Below are 25,081 nucleotides of genomic sequence, written 5' to 3' on the forward strand. Positions count from 1 at the left end.
GGTTACATTTTAATTGCAATATGTTTGTCTCATACATACTGTGTTATATACATAAATATATATAGATAGATAATTAATAAGCTAAATATATATATATATATATATATATAGATAGTATTATTAGTGTAAAAATATGTATCTTCGTGTAATGACATGGTAAACTTGCATGACATGGAATCATTATGGTGAAACGTGGACATTTCTTAAAGCAACAGATATCCATTGCTATACCCTAATACCCTAGTACCAAATAGCTACACATAAGATAACTTTCTATTTTCTTAGTGACTAAGAAATGAATACCATAGTCCCGAGTTTTTATGTGTTTTAGTGTGCAACGTGGCCATCTTTTATTGGGGGAAAAGATTACTGTAGTGTCTACAGTATTTTTGTGTCTTCATTTTAGTATAGAGTATAATATAATAAGTGATGCTATTAAAAAAAAAAAAAAAGTCAAGAGAAGCACAGTAATTCTTAAAAAGCATAGAATTTAACCGTATTTACAATATCACCAACAATAGTACATTCGTAAATACAGAGCTAATTAGACTGATGATAAAGAGGATGGAAAAAGAAACATCATAACTATATAGCGCTATTGTACAAAGGCCTAGAACACCTCCAACAATATTACACGTATATCCCCTTTCTTAAAAATAAATATAAATAGATGTATATAAAAACCACCGAAAATAATTAAAAAAAAAAAAAATTAAGTAAACACTTCCGAGTAAGAAAACACGACCACCCAAAAAAAAAAAAATTATGGTATTAGAAGCTGATGTGAAAGAGAGAGACTTTGATGATCTATTCACTTGTGGAGTATCTTGTTGTCCAATACTTTTCAATTTCCTCTGCTGTTCTTCCTGGAATTCTTCCAGCAATCAGAGTCCACCTAAACCATGAAATCTTCGATTAAGTTGTAACAAATTGTTCCATATCTTATTAAAAAAAAACATATACATGTGTCATATCTATTAGGAACACAATTTCATTTAAAATAAATAAATAAATAAAAAAAATTCTCACCTCTCTCCCACTAGATTGAACATCCTAGTGATAAGGGCTTCCTCATCTTCAGAAAAATCAAGTTTGGAGTCTTGACTAATTACAACTGCAACAAAAGAAGAGCAATAATAAGCTAAATAAGGCACAATTAATAAGAAGAGTGGTGTAAGAATATCATAAGACAAGATTGAGATTAAATACCAAAGCGGGTTGCTCTAGAGTCCACAGAATCGTCATCTGATGATGAGTGACTATCATAGTCAGCCATGTGAATAAAATGATGTTCACTGGTGATTTTTGTTTTAGAGATCTTTTGGGAAAGAAGTGAGCGAGAAGGAAAGAGTTATAAATAGAAGTGATTTTAGAGAGAAAGTGAGGGAAAATTATTGTCAAAAGAAACAAAGAAAGAATGGTAGTTGATTGAATTGGGTTTTGCGTTGATAGGTAGTTGAAGCTTCAAAAACCGTTGGTTGGTTGATAATTCAATTCTTTATTTTTTATTATTATTAATATTTAATACTTGTTTTTCTTTGCTTATAGCCACATCACATGCATATTATTTAGTGCTGTTCTCAAATTCTCATGCCTATCTATTTATGACCCTCAATTATTCACTAGCGTTTAAGGTTTTAATGGGGCTCACCAAAATTATTAGCCCTGTACCTAATGCCACTTAATTTTTCAATCACGGAACATAGCTATTTGTCTACTACTACTACTACTACTACCTACTACTACTACTAATAATAATAATAAGGGAAAATATCAATAGATTCCATTGTGTTTAATCGAAATGCGATATTTATCCCCTCTATTTTTAGAAATATCAGACATATCCCTCCAGTTTAATATAAATGACATATACATCCCCTAAAAAAATGTTATATTACAAATATCACCATTTTTCGTTTATTTTTACAAAAAAATAATTTGAAATCCCCTAAATACCCTTAATGAAATAATTTTTTATCTTCTATTCTATATACAAAAAAATTAAATTAAAAAATTTCTTTATAAAAAGTTAAGGTTTTTTTTTATAAAGAGAGATTTTGATTTTTTTTTAATAAAATGGTAAATAAATATTTATTCTATTAAGGGTATTTTGAGGAGTTCAAATTATTTTTTTGTAAAAAATAAACGAAAATGGTGATATTTGTAATATAACATTTTTTTAGGGGAGGTATATGTCATTTATATTAAACTGAAGAGATATGTCTGATATTTCTATAAATAGAGGGGATAAATCTCGCATTTCGATTAAACATGAGGGATACTCTAGATATTTTCCCTAATAATAATAATAATAATAGTTGTCGCACACAAAATGTTCATCTAGATCTAATGATGAATTATTTTAAGGGAGGAGATTATAAGTTTATGACATAATAACTATTTTTTTATCCCTTAATTTTTTATTTTCTCATCTACCTTGTTTTTCACCTTTGGCCTCGGCCATTATGCATTTTATAATAGTGTAATGATTCCAACAGTTCTTATATTCAAAACTTTGTGTCTTTCTTATCTTAAAAGTAATTGATAGTGATCTATTAAATTGAAAAGCATTCTTGTTTTTAAGTACTAGCTGAATAATTGAGTACTCGGGAGATATGACAAACTTCAATATCTTGTCAATCAACAAAGCAATGTCTTTCAGTACCATCTTAGTAGAAAAAGATGGGAATACGATTTCACTTTTGTTTTGGAAATTTTATACTCGGATTTGTTATACAAAAGTATATAAAAGCCATAAAACCGCCACGTGTTATCTGTATATATAAAAATGAATAAAAGACAGAATTGTCCCCTAAATTACGGTGGTGATGAGAATACACTACCTGTAATATAAAATCCACTGTGTTACTCTTCAATATCACAGTTTGTAATTGTTTTAGGTCTTCCGTGTATTTTAACCCCCAAACTCCAGTTAAGTCATCACGTTTTGATCACATGATATTCATTTTACGTTTTTACCCTTATTTTCGTCTAATACGTGTGAATGTCAAAATATGTTTGAAAATAGGCATAAGAAGAAGAATCGTTCGTCATTCCCAAATCGTTTTCAGAACTCTAGGGTTTGATTTGAATCGATTACCCAGACTGCAGAGCTGTCTGATCGATCCTCCGCTCGAAATAGGTTTGGCTTTGAATAGATTACCCAAATCGTGTCTTAGTGTCCGACTCGTCATGGATACTCACACCAGCAGCTCAAGTCGTAAAAAATCAACTGTCAATGATGACCTGAGATAGCGAAGATGTTTATGTGGTCGGAGTAGTGTCGAATGGACGTCGTGGACGAAAGATAATCCCGGACGGAGATTTTTTGGATGTCCTCTATATAAGGTTTGTGATTGTGGATTTTTATCTGCCATTAGGGTTGTTAATTTCTTTCTAAGTTGTGGGTTTATTGTTTTTGCAGAATAAGAACCTATGGTTAGATCTGTTGTCAATGGTGCCCATAAGTGTAATAAATTCTCACGAAGACTCTTGCTTGTAATTGCTTATTCATTAATAAAAAGTTAAAACGTTCATTCATTATTCCTTGTGTGAAGCTTTATGATAAAACCTTAGTCTTTAGTCCATAAACAAACCTAACAACACATGAATAGACAAATGTAGATTTGCATGAACAAACTCTTAATGGTTTGTTTAAAACGATATATTCGCAATCTAAGGGTCAAAGGACTATTGACCTCAGTACGATTGTTTAGGAGAATCTATGATGTCTGGTTATGGGGCATTGAGAGTTGGAGACTCTATAGTTCTTCTAGGTATCTCCCGAAGGTACTGAATTGACCAGTGCATTTCTAGAGACAAGATAAGAACAAACCTTTTAACCTCTTATGTCTCGAAGTCACTATGTATGAATTGCATCATGCTTACCTTAATCCTGAAATGAGACATGCCATTTCAAAACTTACGTATTCTCATTTGAGATAGTCAGAGTTCGGACTCACTATGTGATTCTGAACAGGACCTATTGGTGAAGTACTAAGTTGTGAAGATGTCATGAGTAACTTTGTGAAGTTCTCATAGATATGGAATTCATGTTCAGAATATCAACTCATGTACAAGATTGCTGAAATGCAATGTATATCACTTCATGCTTTGTTCCTTGGAATGTGAATAAATGAACTGGCCAGTGTCCAAATTGAGTCTTAACTCTTTTGGATGAAACAATGTGACTTGTTAGCTCCTCTTCAATACATTGTTTCTAACTTATTCACAAGCGACAAAGGAGTTGGGGAAATAACAGCTAAAAGGGTAAAATGGTAATTTTGAACAACCCGACTAGCTGATGATATTCATGAAGGGTACATAGATAATATTCAGTGGATCCACTCATCACTATTTAGTTGAATTCTTGAGTAGAAAATAAATTCATTTGAACCGAGAGATTTTCAGTGTCAACTCTTTAGTGGAGTCAGTTGACATTAAGCTAAACTTGGAAAAGGTTTGTGAACTTTTGAGTCCAAGTATTTAGCTCAAGCTTTGTTCATTTGGATCCATGAGGTCACTGTCACTAATCATATCGAGTAGGAATAGTTAAACTAGAAGCTAAGTCAAAACAAGAACGAGATAAGTTTTACGAAAATTGTCAAAATGGTAATTTTGTCTTTTTATACATAGCATGAAATGAATGTCAATAAATTTTTTGACATGGTCATATGATGACCTAAATCACTCGGCCATGATGTGTTCATTGGACCTTATCGATTAATTTCATTTCAAAGAATTTTACATGAAAATTCTTAATGTGCTTTTCTTATGTGTCATGAACAAGTGAAAAAAATCTAGAAATGCCTTCTAGAAGGCATTCTTGGCTGCTCAACCCAAGGAAGAAAAAGGGAGATTATTTTGTGCATAAAGGTATCAAGATACTTGCCAAAAGAAAAAAAGAGAAAACAAATTTCCTCTATGAGGAAGGTGGGATTTCGGCCAAGGCTAAGGGGGAAGCAAAAGAGGAAACAAATCCAAGGCTTCTAGAAGCCTTATTTGGCCGTCTGACTCAGGTGGAGAAGGAGGGAATATTTGCTCATGAATATGTGATATTCTATATAAGAGAAAACTATCTTATTGAAGGTGAAACCTCTCTTATAAATAGAGCCCTCATTCTTCACATTTCATTCATTCCAAAGTTTTAGAGATTGAGAGCTTCTCTCTCTAGCTTGGCCGCCCATCCTCTCTCTCTCTAAGTTCTTTTTCGTTTTTGTTTTGGCACCTAAGTCCTCATTTGACCTAGCGTTTTTAGCTCTTCAACTTTGAGACTTGTTCTCGAGCCGACGTGTTTAAAAGTGCCCACTCACTAATTCCTGATCTCTCGAGTGATTCTTATGATAGAAACTGTCGTGGTTGCTCGTGTTACCAAGGAAAGAAGAGAGACGTGCTGCGAGGGGAGAAGAACGTTGCAACTTTCCAAAATCTTCTCAACGTTCAAGCTTCTAAAAAGGTAAGTGAATTTATAATGCTCATAATAGTTTTTATTTACGTGTACTTGCTCTTTGTCTAGGTTAGTAAAATCGTGTTACTTGTCAAAAAGAAAATTTTTAAATTCCGCCGCTTACCCGAAGCGTTAAACTTTTTATTAAACCCTAGATCAATTCCAACAAATGGTATCAGAGCTACGGTCAAAGATATGCATGTACATGTAATTAAAATTATGAGCTTGAAAATCGTTTTCGAAAGTTTAATAATTTTGTGACAAGTTAGCATTGTTTTCTTAGATTTTTTTTTTATTTATTGCTCTTGCCTTTAACTTAAAAATCGGGTTGATTTTCTTTGAGTTTGGGATCTCATTAAAACACATTAGAATCAGTTCTAAAAGTTTTTAATTTTTTATATTGAAAAACGTGTTTTTTAAGTTTGAGAAAATTTCGAGTAAATTTTGTGACTAGTTTTCTTGTCTTACTAGTTTCTTTTATTTACTTGAATTCGTTTTATGCTTGTTGTTATTTTTTATATACCATGTCATTACCATGTTAAAAAACACAAATAAAAGCTTTAACAACTTCCTAAAACGTTCTGTTACATTCGATTCTTTTTACGCACTCAAAGTCCGACCTTTAATTATTTCCAGTTTTCTTCGAGCTCGAGAAAACCCGCAGTAAAATTGGCATAACTCTCAGCTCAGAATTCGAAATTTAATGATTCTTTAATCAAATTAAAGGTCTGTTTGTCGTCTTTTCAATGCAATTGGTTTTAGGTCAAAAAGATATTGGAACCGCCAGTTATGGCGATTTTACTCCAAGATGCGCGGCTGTTCCGAAAGTCCAGTTTTTTAGAAATCCGGATTTTCAGCCCCACTACCATGAGTTATAGAACTCTAATGAGAAAATTTTCTTGAGCAAATTTTTTTTATGAGATTATAAACATAATGTGAAGATTAAAATGTTTTGATTTTTGAAAGTTTAATTGAAATTGAATTTTTACAAAACTAGTTTGAATTTTGAAAAACCGTTTTCGTTTTCAAACTTGAAAATATTTTGTCATCCAAATCAAATAAGTTTTCAAAATGTTTTCAAAACTATATCTATATCACATATGTTCAAAATCTATATGCTCTTGAAAATTTGAGTGGGAGTTCTCCTCGTAGACAAGCCGAGAAATAAAGATGTGTAATCTCAAACTTTCAAGTGTTCGAGTAAGTTGAAGTTCACACTTCCCTTATGCACTTTCCCGAATAGAAAATAGGAAAAGATCCGAGTATGTACCTTGTGCCTTTATGCACTAACACTGCTCTGAACATGAAGATCTAGGATTCTTTTCTAGTTGTCCACTCTATCGCTCTATAACTAAGAAATTTGTTTCCGAACTTATAAGAGACGATGTGCCTTTTCTAAAAACTAAGTGGGAGGGTTATATTTGTTTTACAACCCACAATCCCCAACACTAATGAAAATAGTAATTGTCGCAAGACTAAGAGTCACCCTCGTGGCCCTCTCTTAAATGAGAGTACTCAACGGCACTTTACTCTGATCATTGCTCAATGAGCTAAGTCTGAGAGTGAGACAATGAGACAACACCTCCCCTCGGTGGATTGTTTTTCAAAGTCGATCTTTTGGACTAAGTGGTTGGTTACAGACTTAGACTCGATCCCTAGTAATCCTCCCTCGAGGCCCTGTGAAAGGATGTGAGTGATCAAACTTTTTTATAAGGTGGCTAGTCAAATTTGATGTATTGACATCTTGGCTATGCATTAATGATGAGTCATTTACTTATGAAAGGAGACTCGTTGCGACCTTCCATCGAAGGAGTAAAGTGTCATTTTGTTCATAACACCTTTGGATTTTTCATGTCTTGTTCATCCTAAAAGCTTAAACAAACTCAAATCCTAAACCGAAAGACTAATCATAAACTTGTTTCAACTTTACAGCATAATGTCTCCCAACTCTCTCTCTTTCATCATTTCCTCGAACAAACTCGAAAACAAAAACTACGTAGATTTAAAACGTAACCTCGACATCATCCTTACCGTTAACAAGCATAAATGGGTACTCACCACCCCCTGTCCTCAAACGAATGATGATTCGACACAAGAGGAAAAAGACGCCTTGGCGGCCTGGCTCCGATCCGATGAGATTGTGAAATGTTATATCTTAGCATCGATGAACAATGTGTTGCAACAACAACATCGTGACATCGAGACTACCGCCGACATGCTCTACAATCTCCTTGAGATGTTTGGAGGGCAAAAGCGTCAAGCAAGGCAACAAGCAGTCCGACAGTTTATGAACTGTCACATGAAGGCTGGGACTCCTATCAGGGACCATATGATGATGATCATTAGTTACCTGAATAAAATGGAAATCCTAGGATCTAAGATTGACGAGGAGACAAAAATAGATATGATCTTGGCAACTCTCCCCGAATCTTTTGATACCTTCAAGTTGAACTACTCCATGAACAAGCTAGAGTACATTGTTACCAACCTAATGAAGGAGCTTCACACTGCTGAAGGTCTCACTAAGAGAAAGAGGAATCAAAGAAAGGCTCATGCTACTGAGCACAAAGCCTCCACCTTTGGATCTAAGGAGAGACCTCATAAGGCCGGAAAAAAACTGTCATGCCTCTCTCAAAGCAAAGGAACATAGTATTGTACTAGTTACCGAAGCATGCTTAGTAGCTGATAATGTATCAACGTGGATTCTTGACTCCGCTGCTACTAACCATATTTGTTGTTCCTTGACTGGTTTCAAGAAAACCAAAAGCTTAGAGGAAGGCGACTTCTGTTTCAAATGGGCTGATGGGAGCTTGGTGTCTGCAAAGGCTGTGGGATCTGTGACGCTGTCTTTTGAAGATCGCACTTTAAATTTGAATAATGTTTATTATGTTCCTTCCTTTGGGAAAAACCTAATATCTGTTGCTCAACTTTTCGAGCAAGATTATTATTTAAAGTTTATAAAGAATGGAATTCGTATTTCTTTTTCAAATTCTTTTGTCACTAATGCATGTATGAAGAATGGTCTTTTTACATTTATCTCACTCAACCTTCTCTTCTAGACACCGAAATAGACAACGATCTAATTAGGGAGCCAAAGAGGATCAAACTTTCTGAATCCTCCGATCTAACAAAATCAACGTATCTCTGGCACTTAAGACTTGGTCATATAAGTCTAGACAGGATTAAGAGACTTGTGAGGGATGGTCCACTCCAAGCCTCTGCAATAGGTTCACTACCTACTTATGAATCTTACATAGAAGGAAAAATGACTAAGCGACCTTTCTCCGATAAGGGTCGAAGAGCCACTGAACTACTGCAACTAGTACATTCTGATGTATGTGTTCCGCTCAGTCAACAGACACGTGGTGGATACGAATACTTCGTTACATTCACCGACGATTACTCAAGATACGGTTTTTTCTATTTGCTCAAACACACGTCCGAGACCTTTAACGTATTTAAGGTCTTTAGGGCTTTAGTGGAAAAGCAAACTGACAAAATGATCAAAACCCTTCGATCCGATCGAGGTGGTGAGTATATGTCTGGAGAGTTCGATGACTTTCTTAAAGAAGAAGGTATCACTTCTCAGCTTACCGCACCTGGCACACCTCAACAAAACGGGGTGTTAGATAGAAGAAACCGAACTCTTATGGAGATGGTTAGATCAATGATGAGTTACTCATCACTCCCTCTTTCCTTTAGGGGATACACCCTCGAAACAGCCGCTTACATTCTGAACCAAGTTCTGTCCAAAACGGTTCCTTGTACTCCTTATGAACGATGGACTGGCCGTAAGGTAAATCTTGGCCGCATCAAAATTTGGGGTTGCCCTGCACACGTGCTGAGGCAAAAGACTAGCAAGTTGGCTAGTATGTCAGAATTATATCTGTTCGTTGGATATCCAAAGGAAACCAAAGGTTTCACATTCTATAGTCCCGAGGACGATAAGACTTTCGTTAGCACGAATGCTCGTTTAATTGAGGAGGACTTTATGAAGGATGCAAAACCTAGAAGCAAAATTGTGCTTGAAGAAAAGTTGGGTGAGGAAGCTTCTACCTCATCCGTAAGAACTGTTCTTACCCCAACTAAAATACAACCTAACTCATCAGAATCTCGTCAAGTAGTACTTCGACGTAGTGGGAGGGCTACTCAAAAGCCTGACAGGTACATGTCTTATGGAGACACTCTCGTAGCCATCTCTGACATGGATGACCCTATTTCCTATAGCCAAGCAATGGCTTGTTCTGAATCAAACCTTTGGCTTGACGCCATGAAAGTTGAAATGCACTCGATGTATGTCAACAAAGTCTGGAAACTTGTAGACCTTCCTGAAGGGGTTAAACCCGTATGGTGTAAGTGGATATACAAGAAGAAAAGGGGTCCGGATGAGAACGTCGAGACGTTCAAAGCACGACTTGTGGCTAAGGGTTATACCCAACAAGAAGGGATTGACTATAAAGAAACCTTCTCGCCAGTCACGATGCTTAAATCCATCCGCATACTTCTATCCATATCTGCAACTCTCGACTATGAGATCTGGCAAATGGATGTCAAGACAGCCTTCCTGAATGGCAATCTTGACGAGCGCATTTATATGGCTCAACCAGACGGTTTCGTGGAAAAGGTCAAGACACCAAGTTTGTGAGTTTCTTAAGTCCATTTATGGATTAAAGCAAGCATCTAGGTCATGGAATATTAGATTCGATGAAACTGTAAAGAGCTTCGGCTTTGAGCAGTCAATAGATGAGCCGTGTGTTTACAAGTTAATACACGAAGGTAAAGTTGTGTTTCTGGTACTATATGTCGATGATATATTACTCATAGGTAATGATGTGGGTAAGTTATCTGAGGTTAAGATCTTGCTAGCAAAGCAATTCAATATGAAGGATCTAGGAGAAGCCGCGTATATTCTGGGGATCCAAATCTTTCGAGATCGGAAGAACCGGACTCTGTCGCTCTCTGAAGCATCTTATATTGATAAGGTGATGGATCGCTTCTCGATGCAAGACTCCAAGAAGGGCCAAACACCCTTTAGGCATGGAGTCTCATTCTCTAAGCACCAGTCTCCCAAGACTGCACAAGAGATTGAGGACATGAGGAAAATTCCTTACGCCTCAGCCGTAGGAAGTCTCATGTATGATATGCTTTGCACTAGACCTAATATCTGCTTCGCTGTTGGCGTAGTTAGCCGTTTTCAATCCAACCCTAGACTCGAGCACTGGATTAATGTTAAGCATGTTCTCAAGTATCTTCGAAGAACTAGGAACTTGATGCTTACATATTTAGGTACAGACCTGACTATGACGGGATATACCGACTCCGATTTTCAAGCTGATAAGGATTCCAAGAAATCCACTTCAGGATCTGTGTTCATCCTTAATGGAAGCAGAATATTTGGTTGCTTGTGAAGCATCCAAACAGGTTGTATGGCTTAGAAAATTCCTTAAGTATTTGGAAGTTGTTCCAAACGTCGATGAGCCCATGACCCTTTATTGTGATAATAGTGGGGTTGTCGCTAACTCAAAGGAACCTCGAAGCCATAAGCGCTCTAAACATATTGAGAGGAAATACCATTTGATTCGAGAGATCGTGCAGCGCGGAGACGTGGAAGTGAAGAAGATGTCAACGGTGGATAACCTGGCAGATCCATTCACCAAGGCCCTAGCGAACAAGGTCTTCGACCAACATCGAGAGGGATTAGGCATGAAGAACTACACATATCTTCTTTGAGTCAAGTGGGAGTTTGTTGTCAATGGTGTCCATAAGAAGAGTTGTAGTCTTTACTTTTGTACATTTGATGTAATAAAGTCTCACAAAGACTCTTCCTTGTAATTGCTTATTCATTAATAAAAAGTTGAAACGTTCATTCATTATTCCTTGTGTGAAGCTTGATGATAAAACCTTAGTCTTTAGTCCATAAACAAACCTAACAACACATGAAGAGACAAATGTAAATTTGCATGAACAAACTCTTAATGGTTTGCTTAAAACGATATATTCGCAATCTAAGGGTCAAAGGACTATTGACCTCAGTACGATTGTTAGGAGAATCTATGATGTCTGGTTATGGGGCATTGAGAGTTGGAGACTCTATAGTTCTTCTAGGTATCTCCCGAAGGTACTGAATTGACCAGTGCATTTCTAGAGACAAGATAAGAACAAACCTTTTAACCTCTTATGTCTCGAAGTCACTACGTATGAATTGCATCATGCTTACCTTAATCCTGAAATGAGACATGCCATTTCAAAACTTACGTATTCTCATTTGAGAAAGTCAGAGTTCGGACTCACTATGTGATTCTGAACAGGTCCTATTGGTGAAGTACTAAGTTGTGAAGATGTCATGAGTAGCTTTGTGAAGTTCTCATAGATATGGAATTCATGTACAAGATTGCTAAAATGCAATGTATATCACCTCATGCTTTGTTCCTTGGAATGTGAATAAATGAACTGGCCAGTGTCCAAATTGAGTCTTGACTCTTTTGGATGAAACAATGTGACTTGTTAGCTCCTCTTCAATACATTGTTTCTAACTTATTCACAAGCGACAAAGGAGTTGGGGAAATAACAGCTAAAAGGGTAAAATGGTAATTTTGAACAACCTAACTAGTTGATGATATTCATGAAGGGTACATAGATAATATTTAGTGGATCCACTCATCACAATTTAGTTGAATTCTTGAGTAGAAAATAAATTCATTTGAACCGAGAGATTTTCAGTGTCAACTCTTTAGTGGAGTCAGTTGACATTAAGCTAAACTTGGAAAAGGTTTGTGAACTTTTGAGTCCAAGTATTTAGCTCAAGCTTTGTTCATTTGGATCCATGAGGTCACTGTCACTAATCATATCGAGTAGGAATAGTTAAACTAGAAGCTAATTCAAAACAAGAACGAGATAAGTTTTACGAAAATTGTCAAAAGGGTAATTTTGTCTTTTTGGACATAGCATGAAATGAATGTTAATAAATTTTTTGACATGGTCATATGATGACCTAAATCACTCAGCCATGATGTGTTCATTGGGCCTTTTTGATTAATTTCATTTCAAAGAATTTTACATGAAAATTCTTAATGGGTTTTTCTTATGTTGTCATGAACAAGTGAACAAAATCTAGAAATGCCTTCCAGAAGGCATTCTTGGTTGCCCAACCCAAGGGAGAAAAAGGGAAATTATTTTGTGCATAAATGTATCAAGATACTTGCCAAAAGAAAAAAGAGGAAACAAATTTCCTCTATGAGGAAGGTGGGATTTCGGCCAAGGCTAAGGGGGAAGCAAAAGATGAAACAAATCCAAGGCTTCTAGAAGCCTTATTTGGCTGTGTGACTCATGTGGAGAAGGAGGGAATATTTGCTCATGAATATGTGATATTCTATAGAAGAGGAAACTATCTTATTGAATGTGAAACCTCTCCTATAAATAGAGCCCTCATTCTTCACATTTCATTTATTCAAAAGTTTTGGAGATTGAGAGCTTCTCTCTCTAGCTTGGCCGCCCATCCTCTCTCTCTCTCTAAGTTCTTTTCGTTTTTGTTTTTGCACCTAGGTCCTCATTTGACCTAGCATTTTTAGCTCTTTGACTTTGAGACTTGTTCTCGAGCCGACGTGTTTAAAAGTGCCCACTCACTAATTCATTTTCTCTCGAGTGATTCTTGTGATAGAAACTGTCGTGGTTGCTCGTGTTGCCAAGGAAAGAAGAGAGACGTGCTGCGAGGGGAGATGAACGTTGCAACTTTCTAAATGCTTCTCAACGTTCAAGCTTCTAAAAAGGTAAGTAAATTTATAATGCTCATAATAGTTTTTATTTACGTGTACTTGCTCTTTGTCTAGGTTAGTAAAATCGTTTTACTTGTCAAAAAGAGAATTTTTAAATTCCGCCGCCTACCCGAAGCGTTAAACTTTTTCTTAAACCCTAGATCAATTCCAACAAGTTCCCTCAATGTGTTCACGATCGAAGCAAATCATCCCTGGGTTGTTGAAGAGAATCAACATACTTGAAAATGATACCGAGGCTTTGTCGATTGAAGGCTCTGAAGATAATGGAGAAAATGGTCAATATTCAGCTGTTGAGACTAGTGTTGTAATCAAATTGAAAGCTACTAAATGTAAAAAATTGAAGTTGTTGCTTCTTCTCATCGTTTTTCTTGTGGTAGTGATTTTGTTCAAGTAACTTCGTGATTGAACTTATTTGAAGTCGTATTGTGTCTTTTTTGGAGTCTGTTCCTGCAACAACTTATTTGAAGTCTGTTATGTTGCACTGCCAGATTGAATAAGTAATCAAGTCGATGTTTCCATGTTTCATGAAGGACTTTATTTCTATACAAAAAAGTTGCACAAAGCTGTAATAATTAGTTAAAGAATTCAAAGCATAAAAGTGTAGATAGAAGATTGAAAAAGCATAAGAGACTTCTGTTAGCAACATCAAAATACAGGCCAAAACAGCCCTAAAACATGTTGAAAATGCAAGCCTAGACAAACTTGTAACAAGTGAAAATGCTTCCCAAAATTAGTTGCACATTACAAAGTACACATAAAGACATACACTTACATAAATTCAGAACAAAGTTTATAGGATTACACATGTGCTTAAATAAACCCTAACCAAAAAAATTACAAAAAAAAAATAACACGTCGTTCTGATCCTTGAATAAACCGCGGGGCTCCATTTGTCCTCCTTTAATGCAGGTGTGAGTTTGGAACCGAGGGCTTCACTGTAAATATGTATAAAACACATGAATCAGATACATGTATGAAAATTCTAGTAGGTGATCATTGGTTCTTTACCCTAAGCATCGCTTGTTGAGTGTAATCCTGCTTCGGTTGTTTAGCTCTTTGAACTTGACTCGTCTGAGTAGACTGTGTCGGTTCTGTGGCTCCTTGACCTTGACTCGTCTGAGTTGACTGCGTCGGTTGTGTAGCTCCTTGCCTTGTACGTCTTGTGTTTGCTCTTTCATATCTCTGTAAGAATTACAATTTCAAAACCTATGAAAATAAATTATTTCATATTATTTGGTAGATTGTCAATACATGTTGTTCTTGCTCTCTTCTGATGCATGTTGTCTTGTTGTGTCCCTGTTTACCACAGTTTGAGCATGTTGTGGTAACATACTTCCGAGTCAATCTTGTGCCTCTACGAGGAACGACCTCGTCGTGTTCAACACGTCTTAATTTCTTGGGTCTGCCAGGCATAGATCTATTTGGTGGCATTGACATAGGATTGAATCCTGTTTTTGGCCTAAGATCTACAGGGTTGATTGGATTGATCATGTTCATGTTTGTCTTCTTGTAGCAGTCTTTTTTAAACCAATATGATACGTAGTTAAGTGGTTCTTGATGTTGCTGCCATATGCAACTAATGGCGGGCGAACAAGGACTACCTGCCATACTTGATAAATTACACATTAAAGTACCTAGAACAATTAAGTAAATACGCTATTAAGGTATCTGTCACAATTAAGCTATTACCTGATAAGTCCCAACGACGACATGAACATGTTCGTTCTGCCAGATTGACCCTGTAGAATGAACCATACATGTTCGACACTTGAAACTCAGACTCACCAGCCTAATAGGCTATATTCTCTGCACTGAGGACCTTGTTCCTCTCAATAATTTTTTGAATGCGTGGTCCAAGTTCACCGGCCCATTTTTTACCAGCAAGACGTTGTTTTGTAAAGCGCTACATTAGATACATTCGTATACGCTCAATCATTGACATGATTGGCTTTTGTCTTGCCATTAGTATTGCTCGTGTACCATTGAAGCTCTCGCAGAGTTTGTTCAGTAATATCTCACATTTAGGACCAGTCCTAAAATGACATCTAGCCCAGTTTTGAGGGCCTTTGCTAACTAGCCAGTCATAGGCATCCTGGTTTTCACTTTTAATACTATCCATCTCTGCTTCAAACCTAGAGCTCGAGTGACTGTCCTTTGAAAACCTGAAACCCTCAAGACAATTCTCAGTGAGTATCTACTAAAAACAGAAGTGAAAATTTTAATAAGTCTGTGTACCTTAGTGAAATTGCCTTGAAGATGTCTGGAACAGTGTCTATGTTCTGCTTGAACTGATCCTTCCTCCCACATTTCTGTCAATGCCTCTTGAAGACGTTTTTGTTTATCAGATATGAAAGTCCAGTGATGGACATTGACAATACTGATATCTTCTTTCAACAAATTTAGAAACCACGTCTATGAAGACTTGCATTCGGACTCAACGACTGCATAGGCTATCCGAAAAATGCCATTATTCCCATCGATACCTATCGCAGTTAATAGTTGACAGGTGTGGAGGCCTTTAATGTGGCAACCATCAACGCCAACCACAGGTCTACAATGTCTAAATCCAGATTTGCAAACTTGGAAACAGACATACATTCTTTTGAATATTGGATTACCACTTCAGTCTGGCTCGGTTTCAAACTGAATAATGGAACCCGGATTTGAGCGTTTCAATTCAGCACCGTAGTCCCAAAGCGTAGAATATTTTTCTTTATAAGAACCTTCAATAACTTATGCAGCAAGTTTCTTAGCTCGATACGCCTTCACACGTGAACACTCGAGCACAAAGTCTTTTTGGACCTGATTCATGAAATCAGTTGCCGACCACGATTCACTGTCCTTGAACTGCTGCATATACGTCTTGGACAGCCACTTTGACATGGAAAACCTGTTGCGGTTAACCCTGGCGCAGGTATGTTCAGGTCGATACGTTTTAATAATGAACGTACTAGTGTTGCCCAATAATGACGCAAAACATGTCCATTTACAAGTAGGATCTTTGCATTCTGCGTGAACACGTTGTGGATCATTTTTTTAAGTGGATATCTTTACCGGCTCTGATTGCGTACTCTCTGATGGCATCTTTCAATAGTATTGCGCTCATGAAAACTAGTCCCAACTTCAAGCTTGGATTCTTCATGTCTGCATCTTTAAACTCCGTGAAGTTTGAGAGTTTTTTCTTCAGGTTTCTGTAGTCTCAAAATTTATTTGGACTTGAAGTTTCCCCAATATCCGCATCTTCTTCTTCTGATGACTCATATTCCTCACCCATGTCTGCATCGATGTCATAGTCACTGTATGTGTCGCTCAAAATACATTTCCCTTTATCACGTAATCCCGACAGACCAATATCAACAGCTTCTCCATCAACTTGCACGTCATCGTCGCTGAACTCAAACCCTACGTCTTGCTGCACTTCTTCATGCTCAACTTCCTCTTCTTTTTCAATGTCATCTTTTAAATCAGCGTGCTCTTTGGGTTGCTCTTCTACTTCATCTTGCTCTTCAGGTTTCTCTTCAACATCAACTTGCTCTTCAGGTTGCTCTTCAAGATCAACTTGCACTTGCGCTTCAGCTTGCACTTCTGGATAAGGTATGTTTTGTGTGTCTTGTGTTTGGTCTCCCATGTTTTGAGAGTGATCTTCGACGTCAACTTCATCTGCAACATTCGTTGGAACCACGACAATCTGCCTCTCGTTATCAATGAACACATCAGGCCATACATTCAAGGGGTGATCGCCGAAAATATCAACGTGCCACTTTGTTTTCAGTGTGACCGCCATAAATTCAAGCAAAGTCCCGTCGTCATCAACATACACCAACTTCTTACTTGTTGGATCTCTCATGTAATATAGTGGGACCTGAACATCGCCTAGCCTCTGCTTCACAATACGATTCAGTACAACAATTGACATCTTGTCCAAATCCACACACTCCAGATATGTTGCACTACCACTGACGTACTTGCACCCACCAGACTCAAACACCATCGACCCCCCATATTAAATATTGAGTACAAAGTTGTTGACCAAAGCATCTGCATAAATAAACAAAGGAATATGAAATATATCACTCCACAACCAACCAACCCCAAAGCACGTGAATAATATTATGGACATTCTAATATTAAACAAACATGACCCGTAGTTCTTCAAAATTTTCGACAACAAATAAGCAACAAAACAAAATAAGGGGACAGAAATAAAGGAAACAAAAAAAATCAAGATGCTTTAATGTGTGGTCCCCAAAATCAAACCATATTTAGACTTTAATGTTTGTATTGACATACCAAAACCGTCTTCTCTATGAGGCTGCGTAAAACCCCATTTTTGGAGTCGATTTTTTCTTCTTCATCAACTGTCTAGTCTCTGGAGATTTTCTCTTCGCCGGGGATTTCGAAGTGGCCGGTAATTTCGACGGAGTCTTTGCCGGGGATGTCGATGTTGCAACAGAAGTACTGTCTTCTCCAGTCGTGGCGATGACCGCATCGGAGACTCCACAGGGAACTTTCCAGGGGATTTACTCTTGGCTGGCGATTTCAAGGGAGTCTTTATCGATGTTGAAGCAGAAGTTTTCATCTTCAGTCGTTGAGACGACCGCGTTTCTGGGGATTTTCTCTTCCCAGGGGATTTCGCCATTTCAACTCGTTTGGGTATTTTTCTTTTTCCCTTCTTTTATCCTGAATTAAAGAATTCTTCTTCTTTTAATAACAACTGAATAAGAAATTGCAATTACCCATAACACCCTGGACTGGTTAAATTTAACTGACGTCTGGACTAAATAATAGACGGAAGGACGTTAGTGATACCAACACAAAGACTGAGGAGAAAACATCGAGTTTTAAAACTTTGAGGGGTTTATTCCGATAACCACCATAGTTTAGGGGGCAATTCTGTTTTTATTCTATAAAAAAAAAAGGTGTCTTATATGAAGCTTTAGCAAATTATACCACGGACGTTTGGTTTGAAGGCATGAATTAAAAGTAATAATAAGTTATTATCACTAACATAAAATTGTATATCTCTCAAGTCTTAAGGGTGTTCGAAGAAGGGGTGGTGTATATTTATAGATAGCCTGGTTATCAAGGCCTTCATATTATGATATAATCAGTGATTAAGTAAATGTCAAAAGAAAAAAAAAAAAAAAAGAAGAAGAAGCAAGAAATAGATCTTTGGCGGTTATAATCTATAACATAGATAATGGCCCTTTTGACTTAACTTCGTTTTAAAAAAAGTGCTTTTCAAAAACTGTTTTCTAAAAAACTGACAGGCGTTAAGTAAACTGTTTATAAAACAGTTGTTGGTAACAAAATCTGATTTAGCGTTTGGTAAAAGAAACATATTATAGTAAAAAGACTAAAATAGACATGTTATTAAAAATTAAATAATAATTATTAATATGCTTATTTATATGCATATATATGAATAATATTTTTTTCTTAAAAAAATCAAAGAGAAAAAAAAAGATAACGTTACAATACAAACTACGATTGTACTCCAACGACCAACGATATTCCAATAAAATGCACAAATCATTTTTGAACAAGTTTCACTCTTAGTTAAATAAAAAAAAAGATGAGGCAAATAAAAAAGTTATGTACTATAGTACAAAAATCCTCACAATTTACGAGGGGATATAAAATTTAGAATATCATACTAGGCAAAGTACAGATGACTTAGAAACACTTTGTACGAGGATATTACATTAATTTGTATAGCAAACTTAAAAACACTTTTTTTCCAAAAGTTAGGAATCCTAGTTTTTCCATATCGTGTACAAAATCTAAAATTGCTTTTGAAATTTTTTGTAAAAACAGTTTTGCCAAACACCGGATAAGCAGTTTAGTTTTTTCTAAAATAAAAACAGGGCTTTTTAATCTCAACCAATAAATAGCACCTCCTCTCTCACTTTCATCCTGAGACCGTCACGTGACTTCGCCAGGCGACGACACGTGGCGGCTTTATTTTTTTCAGAATATATATTTTTTTTTAGGATAATTACTTTTTTTTTCAAAATATTTTTTCCAGAATAATATCAAATTAGTACATGTTGCGGATTTATTTTTTATTTTATGTCCAGAATAATATCAAATTAATAAAAAAATTATTATTAGGCGAATAAGTTCTTTAATTGCTCTTTTTTGGTGTTTTAACATAATTTTTTAGTTCTTTTTTGTTTTTTATCATTTTTTATTTTTCATATTCCCAGATGGGTACTTTCTTCGACTAATTATAACTTTTTACTAAATATTAATATGTTGACAAAAATTAAGAAAACAAATTTGGACGGACATTTTTATAAAGGAAAATTTTAAAACAAATGGAAAACAAAAATTAATAAAATTAATAATTAAAAGAAAGATAAACCGGGAAATTGTTGGCTCAAGACGCATATATTCAAATAGAACTTTATTTTATTCGATATCTCTCTGTACTTTTTTTTTTCTCTTGAACTTTCATATCTTTAGATTGCTTGCAATATTATAGCACCGATAATCTATTACATAGATAATAAATAAGGAGCTGAGATTATTAGTTCTCCTCTTAATGACAAGTGGCTGTTTGTGTGATGGACACGTGGCTTTTGAATATGTTGTTTTTTTACTGGTTTCTTTGACTTTTTAGTCATTTTTTATTTTCATGCTACTCTAACTCTTCATATTCCGATTAAAATATATTCATTAAAAGGTTTCCACATGTTTTTTTTTCCATCGCCGTGTGTGTATGTGTGAAAAAGACCAACAACTATATATAACAGACGTGAGTAGAAAACTTAGCAATTGTAAATTTAGTTATTTGTCCTAATTAACATGAAAAAGAATTGATAGCATTAATAATCATGAACAAGACTATTACATAATAAGTTATCATTGGCTATAAATTATTATGTATATCTAACTAATGAGAATGCACTAATTTTTCCTTACTAGATATATTATAAATGAGTATTTCTTACTCATGAGCAAAATTAATCATAATCATACGAGTTTATAATAACCTTAATTTTGAAGTAATATTTTTTTTTCATCATTACATAGATAATAAAGAGCTAAAGTTATTATCTCTCCTCTTAATCCATCTATAACATAGTTTATAAGAAGGTATGGTTTTTCAACTTTGCACCAGAGAACACAACATGACTAAGTCAAATGAAAGGCACGTGCACTTTTTTTTCTCTGTCTCTTGGTCTTTTTGTGACGTATTTTTTTTTCTTTTTTTCTCTCTCCTACCACGCGCGCGAGCGCGTGTCTTCAACTAGTAATAATAAATGACCGTCTACTCTTGCTACAGTGTGTTTAACTTTTAAGGAGTATTAACATGAATGCCTCTTGAACTCCTGCATGTATAACCTAATGTCCTTTATACTTGAAAATCGTTCACAACAAACTTTAAAAATCTATATCATATCAATTGCAGCTCTTCCGTCAAAAATCTAATTACGTTGTTAAAAAATTAAGGGTAAAATAGTATTTTTCTTTTATTTTTTTCATTAATTTATTTTTTGTATTATTATGTTTAACAACTGAAAATTAAAAATTGAAAACTAAAATATATATATATATATATATATATATATATATATATATATATATCTGTCTCTCTCTCTCGTTCTTCTTCTTACGATTCCAAAAGAAGAAAAAAAAAATTCAATCCAAAACACTAAAAAAATCAATCCTTGGCACCATAGCTCGCGAGCTTGACGAAGAGTTTGTTCACGACTCCAAACCCTAGCCTGGCTATCGCCTCCGATTTGAATCCCAGGATATTCGACGAGAATTTCACCGTTGCGGCTTTGAGAATCCCGATCGAGACCGTGACAACCACGTGGTCCGCCTCGGCGGAGGTCGGAGAATCAGATCTTGATTTTCGAATCGAGCGACTCGCCACGGCGAATGATTGTCACTTTCTCCGGTGTCGACCTGAGAATCCCGATGTTGTCGAAGCTCGACCTCTTCGTCGGCTTCTTATGCTCCGCCGTTGACCTATGGTTAGACCTATGACTATTTTTGAAATTCATGTATTCGTGTCTAGTCTTTATGATATTAAAGACGAAGAAGATGATGGAGATTTGCGCAGAGAATGATCTAAAGATTTTGTAGCCACCGACGAGCTTGATGGAAGGCATGGAGGTTCATGTGATTTCATATTTTTTTTGTTATTAATTTTTTATTTTACTTTGAATTATGTAAATTTTCTTTAAAAAAAAAAAAGTGTTCACATGACCAAAACGTGATAAAATATTGAATACCCGTTAAAAAATACATAACAGAAGGACTACAATTGATACAATGCTGATTTTTAAAGTTTATTATGTACGATTTTCAAGTAAAAGGGACATCGGGTTATGTGTGCATCGGGTTACACGCGCAAGAATTCAAAGGGCATTCATGTAAATACTCTCAACTTTAACCTTTGTCCTAACGCTTACCGTGATGTGCCCAACCAGAGAACTTTAAAAATTTATTCTTAGTCTATAGAATTAAGCTTGTAGCGCATATATATAATTTCAAGGCAATAGCTGATGGGAAAACAAATAAATAAATTTGTAACAAGATCTAGACATTTATTATCATCATCATGGGTTATAAGGATGCCATGCACACGGGTAAAATTCAAATTCAGATTTCAGAACTCTTTTCAGACTCGAACGTAGCTAGAAAAATGGTGAGACTAAATAAGCAACTACCATTTCAATGGGACCCAAAACACGACCTGAATCAAGCTCAATCTATGACACTGGTTGTAATGTATAGAAGGGCATAAACATATAAATAATATTTTAACTGGAAATTAAGGTCTTGTTGTAATCCATACTCCTTCCACGTAAACACACCAAGCAGAATAGCGAACGAACAGAACTAAGTCCGTTCAGGTTTCAAACTTCTTTTACGATACAAACGGCGAGATTGACTAAAAGTAATGCTTAAAACCTTCATTTACTATTATTGTTTCATGTAGCTTGGCTTAAAAACCATGGATCTTGATGTGCTCTTTCTTCACAATCCCAGCCTGGTCGAAGAACATATAAAGTTAACAAAAAAGGTGTTGTCAGCAAATATAATTTAAAGTTACATAATTCAAATAAGGTCCATCTTTAATTACCTGTGTGAGGAAAGTGGACACATTCTTTCTCTGGTCTCCCTGAAGCTGTATGACCTGAAACAATGTTTAGGCTCCGATATTCAACAACAGATTTGCATACAAACTTGGGATCTTCGACATACTACTAAACCCATGTCAATCACGCAAAAAATTTCTACGTTAGACTTTTGCTTCCGCACAAAAATACAGTTTATAGGGAAAATCTAGTACTCCCAAAAGACAATAGAACAGTATAATCCCTTGAAAGATACATTACTTGGAACCTTTGACATATTACTAAACCCAAATAAATAACGCAAACTTTCTTTGTAAAGCTTCTGTTTCCACATTAAAATAGACAGTATATGGGCATAAAAAAAAGGTAGCAATCTCGAATAGCAATAGATCATTATAATATTTTGAAAAGATACATTAGGACTGCTTTCAGATTGGGGCTTGGAACCAAGAGAATCACACAAATTTTCTGCCTAAGACTTTGGGAATATGTATATGGGCAAATACTAACAATCTAAAAAAATATGCGATCTCTATTAATAATCCCTTAAAATCTTCATCCAAAAAATCAAAACTCATCATCTCTAAAACTAGAGGGAAATCAAAACTCATCATCTCTAAGCTTGAATTATGGTCGGTGATTAGAGGGGAAACCAAACCTGGCCTAGCTCGGGGTCGTCGACGACAGTGCCATTACAGCAAAACTCTTTCTTGAGGTCCTTGAGAATCTTGTTGTAGCTGAAATCTTTCTTCAAGCCCTGAACTGTCGTCAGACTCTTCCTACCATTTCGCTGCTGAACTCGCACGTGCACATACTCTTTTGTCGAACCACCCGAGTCATCAGAGCTTGCATCGGCAAAGGGATCTTAAAGAGAAAAAAGGAAAGAAAAAAAAAAAAATTAGCTCCATGTGAAATGATATGAAATGAAAGAACATTGAATTGGGTGATCGAGAAGAAGATCGTACCAAAAGCAGCTGGAATCTGGTGATCAAACTCAGACATGAAACTTGGCTGTTGGATTTAGAATGACTTCTAGTAACCACCGATGAGTAGTTTTTCGATTTGATTCGCTCAGAAATCTGTCAAGCAGGAGATTGAGAATAATAAGAATGAGATGTGATTTAGTATTAGTTAGGTGTTTCGTCGGATATGATTTCTTTCTGCCAAAATGGTTCCTTATTGCTTTGGCTATCATACTGTATCATCCTTAATTCTCTAGCTGTAACTTATTATACTACAGTGTTGTGAAGAGAGAAAAAAAATATCAAACGGTATCTGACGATTTATAGTTAGTCACTAACTTCATGAGTAATAACATAGCTCTATTTCTTTATAAATAAATTATAAAAAAAAAAAAAAAAATTGAACGAGCTTGAGAAATAATGAAAGCAATAAAATTGGTCCATATATAATAAGTGAGCTTGTTTGCCAATACTTATAATGATAATGATAAAGATAGATGATGAAAAGAAAAATAAATTAGCTGTCTATCAACATGTCGAAATTAGTAAATCTCAGACCTTGAAAATACCAAATTAACCTATGTAATACGAATATACGATAAAGGGGAAACAAAAGGCAAAAACGAGAATCAACAATCGAAGCACGCGAATGAAAAAAGAAGACCAGAATGATCGAACACATAACACATCAAAATTCATCAAGAAAAAAATTACTACCAGAAAAGGGACGAAATTCAAATCCCTTCGTAAGAGAAACGAAAATTACAAGATATGGAAAGCGTATCCAATATACGATAGCGATAAAAAAGCAGAAGGAATCAAATTAAGACATTGGAAAATAGAAGAAGAGGAATACCTAGGTTACGAACGACGACAAGAGTCTGAGCGAGCAAGCGAGATAAGAGTAAATAACTGAGTCAACCATGATGCGTTTTTATATATAGTGTATTGAAAATTAATTATTTAATTAATAAACCAGATAAAAGTATTCCGAAGTCCGAACCACACAATTATTATTATTTTTTTCTATTTTGTTTTTGGATTTGAATCTTAATGTTAATGTCTCACGTTCACTAGAACTTCTACACATATAAAGTATTAATGTTTTTATTTTCTTATAATACGATACAAGTGTTATGATTGGGTCGAACGATCGTTTGTGCTTCTAAAAAAAACAAGTGGTCGTATGTGGAAATGATGATGCGGAAGTTGAGTTTTCACCGACCGGTGGTGTCATTTGGTCATGGACTGCATCTCTTTTTCTATGTCACGGTTGTCCGGGAGATAATCGGTCGAGAGGCCGCTGGGGGCCTGAGACAAACGGGAAACGTGTGTCAAGCATGGACAAACGTCCTGCACAGATGAAAATCTCCTTAGGAAGTCTAAGGAGATCTCGGACGGGAGTCGAAGGAAAATACTCGGTCACTCATGGGAGCATGGCAAGTCAGACGGCAGGATGTTGACAGTATCTATTTGGGGTATCTTGGTGTAAAGCTCTCCACCACCCGAAAATCTATATGACTGAAGTGAGCTTCCCGTGTGCCAAAGAGGCAGGCACGCGGGGCGGGCATACATAGTCGAAGAGGACTAGTATGTCGTTCGAGTTGGGATAGGCTCGGAGCAGTATTGCCATGGGGGCAGTACTGCGTGCCTTGTATCCCACACGATGATTATTCCATAGAGATTCTCAGGTTTTCGGTGTCGACCTTAGGGGAATCGGATTGATCATCGAATGGACATTCTCGTGCCACAGACGGTAGGAATGACCCTAACGCGAGGAGTCCGACTCTATTCGCAAGACTT

General features: G+C 35.9%; 2 protein-coding genes across 2 annotated transcripts; both read right to left on the reverse strand.

Moving 5' to 3' along the window:
- Window positions 1-471: 471 nt before the first annotated feature.
- On the reverse strand, window positions 472-1,436 carry LOC149407657 (transcription factor CPC-like). Its single transcript, XM_089627008.1, has 3 exons — window positions 1,210-1,436; window positions 1,030-1,114; window positions 472-895 (listed from the first exon to the last, which is right to left on the reverse strand). Exons 1-3 carry the CDS (start codon window positions 1,274-1,276, stop codon window positions 808-810), a joined length of 240 nt encoding a protein of 79 aa, XP_089483134.1. The 5' UTR covers window positions 1,277-1,436; the 3' UTR covers window positions 472-807.
- A 20,448-nt stretch (window positions 1,437-21,884) lies between these two features.
- LOC149407658 (protein translation factor SUI1 homolog) lies at window positions 21,885-24,214 on the reverse strand. The gene is made up of 5 exons (XM_089614758.1): window positions 24,135-24,214; window positions 23,282-23,395; window positions 22,975-23,180; window positions 22,322-22,375; window positions 21,885-22,228 (listed from the first exon to the last, which is right to left on the reverse strand). The coding sequence occupies exons 2-5, from the start codon at window positions 23,316-23,318 to the stop codon at window positions 22,184-22,186; spliced, it is 342 nt and encodes a 113-aa protein (XP_089470884.1). The 5' UTR covers window positions 23,319-23,395; window positions 24,135-24,214; the 3' UTR covers window positions 21,885-22,183.
- Between the last annotated feature and the right edge of the window lie 867 nt (window positions 24,215-25,081).

Source organism: Urtica dioica, chromosome 1, assembly GCF_054948205.1.
Source record: "Urtica dioica subsp. dioica isolate 48M chromosome 1, U.dioica_male_clone48M_v1_H2, whole genome shotgun sequence".
NCBI classification, from domain to species: domain Eukaryota; kingdom Viridiplantae; phylum Streptophyta; class Magnoliopsida; order Rosales; family Urticaceae; genus Urtica; species Urtica dioica.